The sequence below is a fragment of the Hypanus sabinus genome, chromosome 17 (genome assembly GCF_030144855.1).
Source record: "Hypanus sabinus isolate sHypSab1 chromosome 17, sHypSab1.hap1, whole genome shotgun sequence".
Classification (NCBI taxonomy): Eukaryota; Metazoa; Chordata; class Chondrichthyes; order Myliobatiformes; family Dasyatidae; genus Hypanus; species Hypanus sabinus.
Genome location: NC_082722.1, coordinates 14,612,221 through 14,624,944, shown reverse-complemented (window position 1 = coordinate 14,624,944; position 12,724 = coordinate 14,612,221). Strand labels below are relative to the sequence as shown.

General features: G+C 46.4%; 1 protein-coding gene across 1 annotated transcript in view; it reads right to left on the bottom strand.

Moving 5' to 3' along the window:
- The window catches only part of LOC132406703 (testis, prostate and placenta-expressed protein-like), a 166,477-nt gene extending 153,753 nt beyond the window's left edge, over positions 1-12,724 (bottom strand). The window contains exon 1 of the mRNA XM_059992571.1: positions 12,386-12,724. Coding sequence (XP_059848554.1) covers positions 12,386-12,683 — 298 coding nt within the window. The 5' untranslated portion in view covers positions 12,684-12,724. The remainder of the gene's footprint in view (positions 1-12,385) is intronic.

The window sequence follows — 12,724 nt, the reverse complement described above, 5'->3', positions numbered from 1 at the left end:
GTGCTGTGGTTACTGTGGTTCCTGACCCAGCCAGGACAACAAGTGCTGTGGTTAATGTGGTAACCGACCCAACCTGGACAACAAGTGCTGTGGTTAACGTGGTTCCCGACCCAGCCAAGACAACGAGTGCTGTGGTTAATGTGCTAGTAACCTCTTGCTCACAGTACCTACACTGCTGGGTTACAGTGAGGAAATGACTAATCAGCAAGTATCAGCAAGTCAACTACTGGGCATGATGATGTTTATTCTACTATTATGTATTGGTATACGTTCACCAATTTTCCACACTCACAATGTGCTAATTGAGATGACTCAATGTATACATGACTAGCACATGGATTTGAGAGAGCCATGGTTTTCAAGGGATATTGGCAACTTGGTTCGGAAAAAGAGAAAGATCTACAATAAGTATATGCAGCATGGAGTAAATGAGGTGCTCGAGGGACATAAAGAATGTAAAAAGAATCTTACGAAAGAAATTAGAAAAGCCAAAAGATATACGGTTGCTTTGGCAAATAGGATGAAAATAAATCCAAAGGGCTTCTACAGTTATATTAATAGCAAAAGGATAGTGAGGGATAAAATTGGTCCCTTAGAGAATCAGAGTGGTCAGCTATGTGTGGAGCCAAAAGAGATGGGGGAGATTTTGAACAATTTCTTTTCTTCGGTATTCACTAAGGAGAAGGATATTGAATTGTGTAAGGCAATGATACTGCTGATATCTTGGGAAAAGTAACAAAAGAAATGGTTGCCATGAACAGGATGGTGCTTCAAAATCATATGGCATTCGATCTCTTAACAGCTGGGATGGGGGATGACACGTGCAGTTATAGGCAAGGAATGTTGTACTTACATACTTGAGGAATCTGAAGACATCACTCATTTGGCTGATCATATTTGGAAAGAAGCGGATGAAATACATCAGTTTGATGGATGGGGTTTCTTTGACTGGATTCATTTAAGCCTCAGAAACTGGAGGTAATATTCATACTAACATGCCTTATCATAATCCACCTCTTTCTTTACACGTTTAAGGGCGATCGTTGATAGAATAATTCAAACTCACAAACTCCTGTCATGGCTACTGATCTGCCTAAGCATGAATAATCTAATGAATTCTTTTAAGAATATACACCCTGTGGTGGCTCGCCCACGCAGCAAGTGAACCGGCTCCAGCAGTTGCAGGCGAGTCCACAGCCAGCAGCAACCAAGAGGGCTCTGAGTGCGGGGCAGACCTAGGCCCGGAAGCCAACATCACTTCCGCCCTGCAAAGAGTTGGGGATGCTGGGAGTGGGGACTTAAGTGTGCACTGATTGAAACAGTAAACAGTTCAACCAGACCCTGCTCGACTCTGTGTTGCTTTCACTTGTTGCATATCAGCGTGACCACATTGGTGACCCCGACGGTCCAACGGCATTCGGACCCAGCATGAATGACTCAGCTCTGCAGAATGCAGTTTCCCTTAAACTGCCAACCTTCTGGACCACTCAACCCCTGGTCTGGTTCGAGCAAGCAGAGGCCCAGTTCCAGGTCAGGCAAATTGTCTCAGACGCCACCAGGTATTACTACGTGGTGGGCGCTCTCGATCAGGAGACAACGGGCTGCGTTATCGACTTTCTGCATCAGCCCCCGGCAACAGACAGGTACGAGGCACTCAAGGCCCTGTTAATCTGCACATTTGGCCTCTCTCGCCGCGGATGGGCCACGTGGTTACTGCATATGGACGGCCTGGGCGACTGCGCACCATCAGCCCTGATGAGCGGCATGCTAGCACTGGCAGACAGCCATAAGCCTTGCCTGCTTTTTGAACAGATCTTCTTGGAGCAAATGCCTGAAGACATCCGCCTCCTACCAGCAGATGAAGGTTTCAGAGACCCACATGGACGTGCTTTGGCATGCCAAACAAAATGGTAGAACCACCATCGAAATTAGTGCTGCGACACAGCCGAAAACCCAGCCCTCCCACACCCCAGCAGCGGAGTACGTAACACCCACACCAAGGGACAGCACCACTTCTGAGTTTTGGTGTTTTTATCATCAAAGGTGGGGTTCCGGGGCCCGCCGCTGCCGATTGCCATGCTCCTTTCAGGAAAACACCAGGACTGGCCCTCGCTGATGGCTACAGCGGCTGATCACCATGATAGCTTCTGCTACGTTTGGAGCAAGCACTCCAGGCGTAGATTCCTGGTGGACACGGGGCCAAAATCAGTGTCCTACCCCCCTCAAGCCACGATATCCGAACTAGAAGAACAGGACCAGAACTTACGGCAGCCAACAGCAGCACCATCCGCATCTACGGCACAAGAACCATCCTCTTGCGGTTCGGTTCCAGCCACTTTACATGGACATTTACGCTGGCCGCAGTATCACAGCCATTGCTGGGTGCGGACTTCCTCTGCGCGCACTGCCTGCTCGTGGATTTGAAGGGACGACGATTGGTCAATGCAAAGACGTTCCAGACTTCCTCGCTCAGTGAGGCCAGGTTACCGGCCCCGCACCTGGACTCCGTCACTTATTCCAACAACGAGTTCGCCAGAGTGTTATCGGAGTTCCCATCTATCATCATGTCGCAGTTTTCCTCAACAGACCCCAAGCACGGCGTGATGCACCACATCCCCACACAGGGACCTCCCCTTCATGCCCGGGCCCGCAGGCTACCACCCGACAAGCTCTGCCTCATGAAAGAGGAATTCAAGATGGAGGAGATGGGGATTGCACGGCATTCCGACAGCCTGTGGGCGTCCCCACTCCATTTGGTGCCCGTCCGCGGGAGGGTGGAGACCGGGCGGCAACTATAGGAGGCTGAACGACGCCACCACGTCCGATCGCTATCCAGTACCACACACCCAGGACTTTATGGCCAAACTACATGGGGCGCGCATCTTTTAGAAGATTGACCTGGTTGGAGGGTATCATCAGATCCCAGTCCACTCGGATGTACCCAAGACGGCCCTCATTACCCCCTTTGGCCTGTTTGAGTTCCTCAAGATGCCGTTTGGGCTCAAAAACGCAGCGCAGACGTTCCAGCACCTAATGGATGCAGTAGGATGAGATGTGGACTTTCTGTTCATCTACCTGGATGGCATACTTATCGCCAGCCACTCCCACCAGGAACATCTAGCACACTTACACCTGCTCTGCCACCGCCTAAGCGACTACGGCCTGGCTATCAACCCCACCAAGTGCCAGTTTGGCCTACCTGTCATCGACTTCTTGGGACACCGGATCTACCGCCATGGAGCTGTGCCCCTGCCGGCAAAAGTTGAAGCCATCTGCCAATTCGCCAGACCCAACACTATTAAAGGCCTGCAGGAATTTGTTGGGATGGTTAACTTTTACCACCATTTCCTGCCCTCAGTGGCTTGGATCATGCGGCCCCTTTTCAGCTTTGTGTCCAGCAAGGTCAAAGAGGTCACCTGGACAGAGGAGGCGACGACGGCTTTTGAACAAGCCAAGAACATACTAGCAAACGCCACGCTCCTCATCCACCCCCGGGTCGACATCCCCATTGCCCTCACTGTGGATGCCTCCGACACGGCAGTTGGCAGCGTGCTCGAGCAGCTCATCGAAGGCCAGTGGAAGCTGCTCGCTTTTGTCAGCCGGCACCTACGACCCCCGGAACTTAAGTACAGCGTTTTCGACAGGGAGCTGGTGGCCCTGTACCTTGCCATCCGGCACTTCAGGTATTTCCTGGAAGGGAGGGAGTTCACGGTCTTCACTGACCACAAGGCCATCACTTTCACGTTTGCCAAAGTGGTCGGGCCGCCAGCAACGCCACCTCGGAGTTTACCACCATGATCAAGCACATCTCCAAGAAGAACAACATGGTAGCTGACGCGCTGTCACGTACCTCATCCAATCAGTGCACTCTCTGTCTCCGGGGGTGGATTCTGTGGCATTAGCTAAGGCGCAACGACTGGACAGTGAGATGCCGGCGTACTGAACTGCAGTCTCAGGACTCTGCCTTGAAGACATACCCATTGGGCCAGAAGGTCAGGAGCTCCTGTGCGATGTGTCCACCGGGCAACCCCAGCCCATTGTCCCGACCGCTTGGAGGTGCCGCGTTTTGGACGCCTTGCACGGTTTAGCCCACCCTTCCATCCGGGCGACCATCCGGCTGATCGCAGACAGGTTTGTGTGGCACGGTCTACACAAGCAGGTCAGGCACCGGACCAGGACATGCACGCACTGTCAAACCTCCAAAATCCAGAGGCACGTGAGGGGCCCACTGCAACTCTTCCAGCCGACACATAGGAGGTTCGGACATGTCCACGTGGACATCGTCGGCCCACTGCTGGTTTCGAGAGGACTGAGATACCTGTTCACCATGGTGGACTGGTTCACAAGGTGGCCGGAAGCTATCCCACTCACTGACACGGCCACGGAGACATGCGCCACAGCCCTGATTACCACCTGGGTGGCACGGTTCGGACTCCCAGCCCACATCACTTCAGACAGGGGTGTGCAGTTCACATCGGCTTTGTGGTCTGCACTGGCACATCTCCTCGGAAGCCAGCTCCACCGACCGACTGCTTACCACCCGCAGTCCAACGGCCTGGTGGAACGTTTCCACAGGCTCTTGAAGTCAGCCCTGATGGCATGCCTCTGAGGGCCAGACTGGGTTGACAAACTCCCCTGGGTGCTGCTTGGCATCTGTACGGCACCCAAGGAGGACCTGGCCACATCATCGGCCAAACTTGTTTACAATGCCCTGCTCACAGTTCCCGGTGAGTTTGTGCCAGCACCCCGTGGACAGGAGGACACACCTACGGCGGTCTTAACTAAACTCCAGGAGCAGCTTGGAACACTTGCCCTAGTCCCGACGTCCCATCACGGAACACCCTCTCGTGCCCAAGGACCTACAACAGAACAAGTATGTTTTTGTTTGCTGAGGCATGCACAGACCACCCCTGCAGCGACCATACGAAGGACCCTACAAGATGGTGCGCAATAATAGGGACCTGTGTTCTCGACATTGGCGGTTGTCTTGACCGTCTCAAACCAGCACATCTAGACCTTGAATGCCCGGTTACGGTGTCACCCCACGACGACGAGGCCGGCCACCTAAAAGAACTGACAGTGTGCAGGCTGTGGACTCTGCACCTCCTAGTGCCGGTTCTGGGACGGGGGTGGGGTGTCAGGTGGCCGCTCGCCCACGCGGCAAGTGAGCTGGCTCCAACAGTCGCGGGCGAGTCCATAGCCAACGGCAACCAAGAGGGCTCTGAGTGCGGGGCAGACCTCAGCCCAGAAGCCGACGTCACTTCCACCCCACAAAGAGCGGGGATGCTGAGAGCGGGCACTTAAGCGCACGCAGTGTGAAACAGGAAACAGTTCAACCAGACCCTGCTCGACTCAGTGTGTTGCTTTCACTCGTTGCGTATCAGCGCGACTACAACCCTTTGATATTTCCTAACTTCGGTAATTTTTGATTATTTTATACTTAAGGTAGATACCACAAATTTTTCTGCCTCTGAATTTTCAGAATTTATGATTCTAATATGTGATTTAGAATCAAAGGTGGATTGTTGGAGCAGTTTTCTTTGCAGTTTAAAAATTTTCTTACCTCTATAAAAAACTGGTCCTCTTTAAGCACCAGCTTTTGTCTTTTTTTCTTTGGTCTCTCCCTTCTACAAGTAGCTTCTGCTCCTGTCACTGTTCATTTTAGATTTTCTTTGTTCTGTTAATGCTTAATAAAACAATCATGAAGCAACAAGTTTGGTGCCTCTTTCCTGACCACGGAAAGAACCTTGGATTAAAACATCACAATCCAACATAATATAGCAAAAATTAGTGGGAAGTTAGAGGTTTGGGAAGCTTTTAAAAATCAACAGAAGGCAGTTAAAAAGCCATAAGGAGAAAAAAAAAGATGAACTATGAAGGTAAGCTAGCCAATAATATCAAAGAGGATACTAAAAGAGAGATGAGAGTGGATTTTCCACTACTGGAAATGACACTGGAGAGGTAGCAATAGGGGCCAAAGAAATGGTGGACAAACTTAATAAGTATTTTGCATCAGCCTTCACTGTCGAAGGCATGAGCAATATGCCAGAAACTCAACAGTGTCGGGACATAAGTGTGTGCAGTTGCTATTACGAAGACGAAGGTGTTTGGGAAGCTGAAAGGTCTGAAGATACACAAGTCACTTGAACCAGGTGGACTGCACCCCAGGGTTCCTGAAAGAGATAGTTGAAAAGATTGTAGAGCTATTACTAATGACCTTTCAATAATTCTAGAATGGTTCTGGAGTACTGGAAAATTGCAAATGTCACTCCACTCTTAAAGAAGGGAGGGAGGGAAAAGACAGGAACTTATAGGCCAGTTACCCTGACTTCAGGTTGGGAAGTTGTTAGAGCCTGTTGTTCAAAATGAGGTTTGGGGTCATTTGGAGGCACAAATCAGCATGGTTTCCTTAAGGGGCAGATCTTGCTTGACAAGTCTGTTGTAATTCTTTGAGTACAGACAAAGGAGAGTCAGTGAATGCTATTTATGTGGATTTTCCGAAAACCTTTGTCAAGGTGCCACACATAAGCTGCTGGATAAGAGCCCATGGTGTTACACAAAATATGTTACCATGTAAGACTGGCTGACTAGCAGGAGGCATAGAATGGAAATAAAAGGGGCCTTTTCTGGTTGGCTGCCAGTGACTAGTGGTGTTCCAAAGGGATCACTTCATGTTATATGTCAATGCTTTGGATGATCCAATTGATGGCTTTTTAGCCAAGTTTGCAGACAATATGAAGATAGGTGGAGGGACAGGTATTGGTAAGGAATCAAGGTAACTGCAGAAGGCTTAGACAGATTGGGAGAATGAAAAAAGAAGTGGCAGATGGAATATAATGTCAGGAAGTTGTTTGGTCATGCACTTTGGTAGAAGACAAAGGCAAGGGCTATTTTCTAAATGGGGAGACATTTCAAAAATCAAAGGTGCAAAGGGACTTGGGAGTCCTCATGCAGGATTCCCTAAAGGTTAACTTGCAGGTTGGGTTAATGGTAAGGAAAGCAAATGCAATGTTAGCATTCATTTCAAGAGGACTAGAATATAAAAGGATATAATTCTTAGGCTTTACAATGCTTGGACTATTATGAACAATTTTGGGCTCCTTGTCCAATGTGCTGGCATTGGAGAAAGTCCAGAGGTGGTTCATGGGAATTATTCTGGGAATGAAAGGATTAATGTACTTCCTGGAGTTTAGAAGAATGGCCAGAGGGGTGGGGAAATCTCACTGAACCCTGTCAAATATAGAAAGGCCTAGACAGAGTGGATGTGGAGAGGTTTCCTATGGGGAGTCTAGGAGCAGAAATCACAGCCTCAGAATAGAGGAATGTCAGAGACACAGAGAAATTTCTTTAGTCAGAGGTGTCGTGAATCATTCATTGCCACAGACAGCCATAGAGGCCAAGTTATTGAGTATACTTAAAGCAGAGATTAATAGTTTCTTGATTAGTCAGGGCATCAAAGGTTACAGGGAGAAAGCCGGAAAATGTTATTGAGAGGGATAATAAATCAGCCATGAAGGAATGGCAGAGCAGACCTGATGGGCTGAATGACTAATTCTGCTCCTATGTTTATGGTCTAAATATGACCATCTTGCTCAAAGGACTGGAAGTAGAGTCCTTAAATATTCTTAAGACAGGCAAATCAACTTTTGGTAAGCAAGAGTGAAATATTATCAATCATCCTGGTAGTGTTGTATATTCAACCACTGGCCAACATCAGGCAGGTACTGGAGGAGCTGAGCACTGTAATCAGCAGGCACAGAACAGCACACCCTGATGGCCTTCTCTGTCACTGTGGGGATTTCACCCAGGCCAGTCTGAAGAAGTCTCTGAACTACCACCTGTGGAACCAGAGGAGCAAACACACTTGACCACTGTTCTACCACCATCAGCCAGCCCATACCTGCACTTTGGATAGTCCCACCACCTGGCTGTACTTCTACTCCCAGCATATAGGCAGGGAATAAAGACCGCAGCACCAGTGGTGAGTACCAAGAAGGTATGGCTAAGGGAAGTGGAGAAGCACTTATAGAACTGCTTTGAGTTGGTGAACATGTCAGTATTCTGGGATTATGCTTAGGATCTGAATGAATACATTGCAATTGTCACCAACTTCATCAAGACCTGTGTGGATGAGTGTGTGCCCTTGAGAAGACACCGGACATACTCAATCCAAAAGCCATGGATGAACCAGGAGATTCATAGTCTACTGAGGGCTAGACCTATGGCATTCAAGACCGGAGATCAAGAACTGTACAAGAGCAGGCTACAGAACCTACAGAAGGCTATTTTAAGGCCACAAAAACAATTCAATTGAAGTAAGAGACAGAATCGGTTGCACGTCAGCCAATATTTGCAACAAGGCAAAACCTAACGCCGTGAATGGATATGCTACTTCACTCCCAGATGAGATCAACGTGTTTTGTGCATGCTTTGAAAGGTAGAATAAAATTATACCTGTGCGAATCTCTACAGCATCTGGTGACCCTTTCTGTGACCCTCTCACTGTAGGCTCGTAATGAGTTGGCTATACTGTGAACACAAACTAACAGCAACATAACTCTACAATGCATGGAAATAATGATGAAAAGGACACTTCCAGTAAATAAACATGTCTAAGGTGGATATGATTTGGGTAACCACAAATTCTGAATGTTTCATCTAAGGAAAAAATAAGACAATTACCTGTATGAATAAATGACAAGGCATCCATGAAAACTTTAACATTCACCAGGAAGCAATAATTTAGCTCACACCAGTATAGAGTCAGATTAAAACTGAAACAGTTCTGCACTGAAGAACCAGTCCAAGCAAAAAATATCCACAAAACATCCAAGGAAAAAGACCATATACTGCATAAGGATTTGCTGACATCAATATCTGTCCTTCCAAATTGAGTTCCGTGAGTGTTTCACCATGTTCTTCTGCTATGTTCATTGTCCATTTCTTTCCTCCATCTTTCTTCCACATTCTCTGCAGAAAAATTGCTACCCACTCTTCTCCTGGGCATTTTATTGGCCAAAATGTTAACAAGACAAATCCTATTGGCTAACTCAACAAGCCTATTTTATCAACTGAATTTTTAATTTAAACAGAAAATTTGAAATACCAGATTGTATAATGTAATTAAAGGAGTGTATACATATATTTGCATTTTGAGAAAATCTGCAGAAAATAAAACAAAATGTCCAATACAGCATAACTGTATTAATAAAATAAAGCATGGTCTGAAACCATTGGTTTCGGAGGATGACATCATGAGGGTGAAGCCTCACAAGGTATCAGGCCCTGATGGTATTCCTGCAAGGGCAATGAAAATCTGTGCAAACCAACTGATGGGAATATTCAGGGACATCTTCAATCTCTCACTGCTGCAGTCAGAAGTTCCCACCTGCTTCAAAAAGGCAGCAAACATACCTGTGCCCAAAAAAGAGCAGGGAGAGCTGTCTCAATGACTATTGCCCAGTTGCACTCACATCTACTGTGATGAAGTGCTTGAGAGATTGGTCACAGCCAACTCCTGCCTAAGGTAGGACCTTGATCTGCTGCAATTTGCCTTTCTACAGCAGAAGTAATCTCACTGGCCTTAGATCACTTGGACAATAGGGTCCAGGCTTCTGTTTATTCACTATAGCTCACCATTCAATACAATCATACCTTCAAGTTCTAATTAACAAACTCCAAAACCTGGGCCTCTGTCCCTGCTTCTGCATCTGGGTCCTTGACTGGGACACCACAGTCAATGCAGATCAAAAATCAAATCTTTGATCAAATCTTGATCAAATCAGATCAAATCTTTGCTGACAATTAACAATAGCACACCTCAAAAATGTGTCCTAAGCCCACTACTCTCTCTCTACACCCACGATTGTGCGGCTAGGCACAGCTCAAATGCCATCTATAAATTTGCCAATGATACAACTATTGTTGACAGAATTCCAGATGGTGATGAGGTGGTGTTCAGGAGTTGAGTGGTAACAACAACTTTGTACTGAACATCAGTAAGACCAAAGAATTGATTGTGGCATCTACAGAGGGGCAGTCAAGGAATTAGAAGCAAAAAGGGCAAGTAATTTTAAGTTCCTGGATGTTGACATCTCTGAAAATCTATCCTGGGTCGTAAATATTGATGCAATTATAAAGGAGCCACACTAGTGGTTACATTTCATTAGGAGTTTGAGGGGACTTGCAATGTCACCAAAGACTCTCACAAATTTCTACAGATCTACCATAGGGAGCATTCCAACTGGTTTGTTTGTTTATTTTTTTTAAATACAGCATAGAGTAGTCCCTTCCATCCCTTCAAGCTGCATCACCCAGCAACTCCCAATTTAATCCTAGCCTAATCACAGGACAATTTATAATGACCAATTAATCTGGTATGTCTTTGGAATATAGAAGGAAACTAGAGCATCAGGAGGAAACCCACATGGTTACAGGGTGAACGTACAAACTCCTTGCAGATAGCAGCAGGAATCGAACCTGGGTCATTGGTACTGTTATGTCTTATGCTATCCACTACACTACCACACAGTGGTAGTGTAGTGTTGTATCATTGTTGGGTGTGGAGGGGCCACGGGATTGGAACTTACTGATTAACACATTGTCATCAATTGTCATCATCTTGGCCGAAAGGCAATTTCATCTAAATGGAGAACTCCATCTTTAAATATTATTTTCCTACTTCTAGTTGGCAGTCAGACTGACAAGCTAAAACAAAAAATAAGTACATCGACTTTAGAAATGGTAACATTCAGTTTGTGCAGAGTTTGCACAGGATTTTTTTTTTTTAAAGAGTCAGGAATAATTTTGAAGGGTGGCTTTCTTTTTTTGGAAAGGAGAAGCAAAATAATAATCATGAGAATGGTACAATACAGGCAGAAGGCTACAGATAATAGATGCAACATTACTGGATGATAATGCATTGGACAATGAGATTAGTATGGACAGGTATTTGATGGGCAGTATGTATAAAGTGGGCTGAAGTAGTAGGAAGATTGAAAAAATGGCTATTTAGAGAAAGGATACTATTCTAAAAGGAGTGCTGGAGCAAAGTGATCCTGCAGTATTTGTGCAGAAATCATAGAAGGTTACAGGACAATTGAGAAAGTGGTTAAAAGGCTTACAAAATTGTGGATTTTGTCAATGGATACACAGAGCATAAAAGCATGAAAGTTCTTCTTTATCTTCAGCCCATCATACCTGCTGGGGATAGGCAGATCACCAGAGTTCTCAGTCCTGGGTTGAAGACTGGGTTGTAGCTTCCACTTTCACTACACAACGTCATATGTCTTCTAGGTGAAGATCCTTCTTCTTCCAGGGATGAGGTCTTTTGTGTCCCTGTTGGCAATTCTGCAGCACTGGGTTTTTATGAGATGGGGGTGCTAGCCCCATACCCAACCTTTTCACAGCTGTGCTTGGCACCGTCAATGGTGGAGTTATGAAAGTTATACTGAACCTTTAGACAACACCGCTTGGCCTCAGGTTATAGTGTTCAGTTCTGGTCACTGCATGCCAAGGGCATGAAGACATTAGAGAGAGGGTGCAGAACAGAGTTACAATATTTCCTGGGTTGAAGGCCCAGAAAGAAGAATGGGAAAGAACTCAGTTTCTCTTTGCACAAATGTTGACTTATGGGCTAATGTTTCCTGTTTGATATTTTAACATTATTTGAAGTAGGTAATGGAAGTGTTGGGGGTTAATTAGCTTTAATAACTACCTCATTGATTATAAAACGTTTGGGAAGATCCTAAGACTGAAATATACTATATTTTTCCCATACTTATCTCAGGAGCAGTACTTTTGGTACCACAGTGAGTTTCGTAGGTGTATACATCTATTTCTCTCCTCTCCGGGAGTAACATTTGACGCTGAATGTCTCACTCCCTCCTTCTCTCACCCTCACTCCTTTGAGTGTTCACTATCTCTCTAACAGATCTGTGATTCACTCTCCTGACAAACTACCGTTTAAATCTCATTTCACGAATTTTAGCAGAGTCTCTCTAGGCCTGCGCCGTTTGTCAGAGTGCTCTCTGCTTCTCTGCTGCCTCAAGGAGTTAAAAAGGTACATAGTACCGTATGAAGAACGCTGTTTGACGCCCGGAGTCTTTTTTCTTCTGCAAATAACCACTTAAAATAGTATTTGCACATTGTGCATCATTATTAGTTGAATCCTGCTATTAGTGAATATTACTAAAGTACCGCACTGGTTAAAACATACTTCGTGATGTTCTGAGCTTCTGAAGGTGTTAGATCACTGTATCCCGAATAATATTTAACAGTGAACGTTTCACTGACAAAGGTACATCCTCTCGCTTGGCGTTACAGATTGAACGAAAGTATATTCGTCTTCTAGGCACTCTTACCTCAGTCCCACAATGAAAGTTACCTGTGCCACCCGGTACTGTGCTCCACAGCTGAGGCTCTTCGTTGTCTTTCCCGAAGGTTTTCTCATGGAAGTTTTTGCGTTTGTCGGCTTGGTGCGCTTTGGCCAAGCCGGGTTTATATTTAAGCACAGCCACACTGGTCCGCTTCGCGCCCTCGTGACCTTCCAACTTGACGGGATTTAGTTTCGAGGCCTGACGCTTTGAGCCCCCGGGCAAAACCACATCCCCGATGGTCATTTCCCTAGAGGGCGCTTTTTCCATTGTTTCCATGTCGTTCTTCGCCACATTTTGGTTCTGCATTAGTGTACGGACAGGCGACGGGGCTCTATCCCGCGGTCACA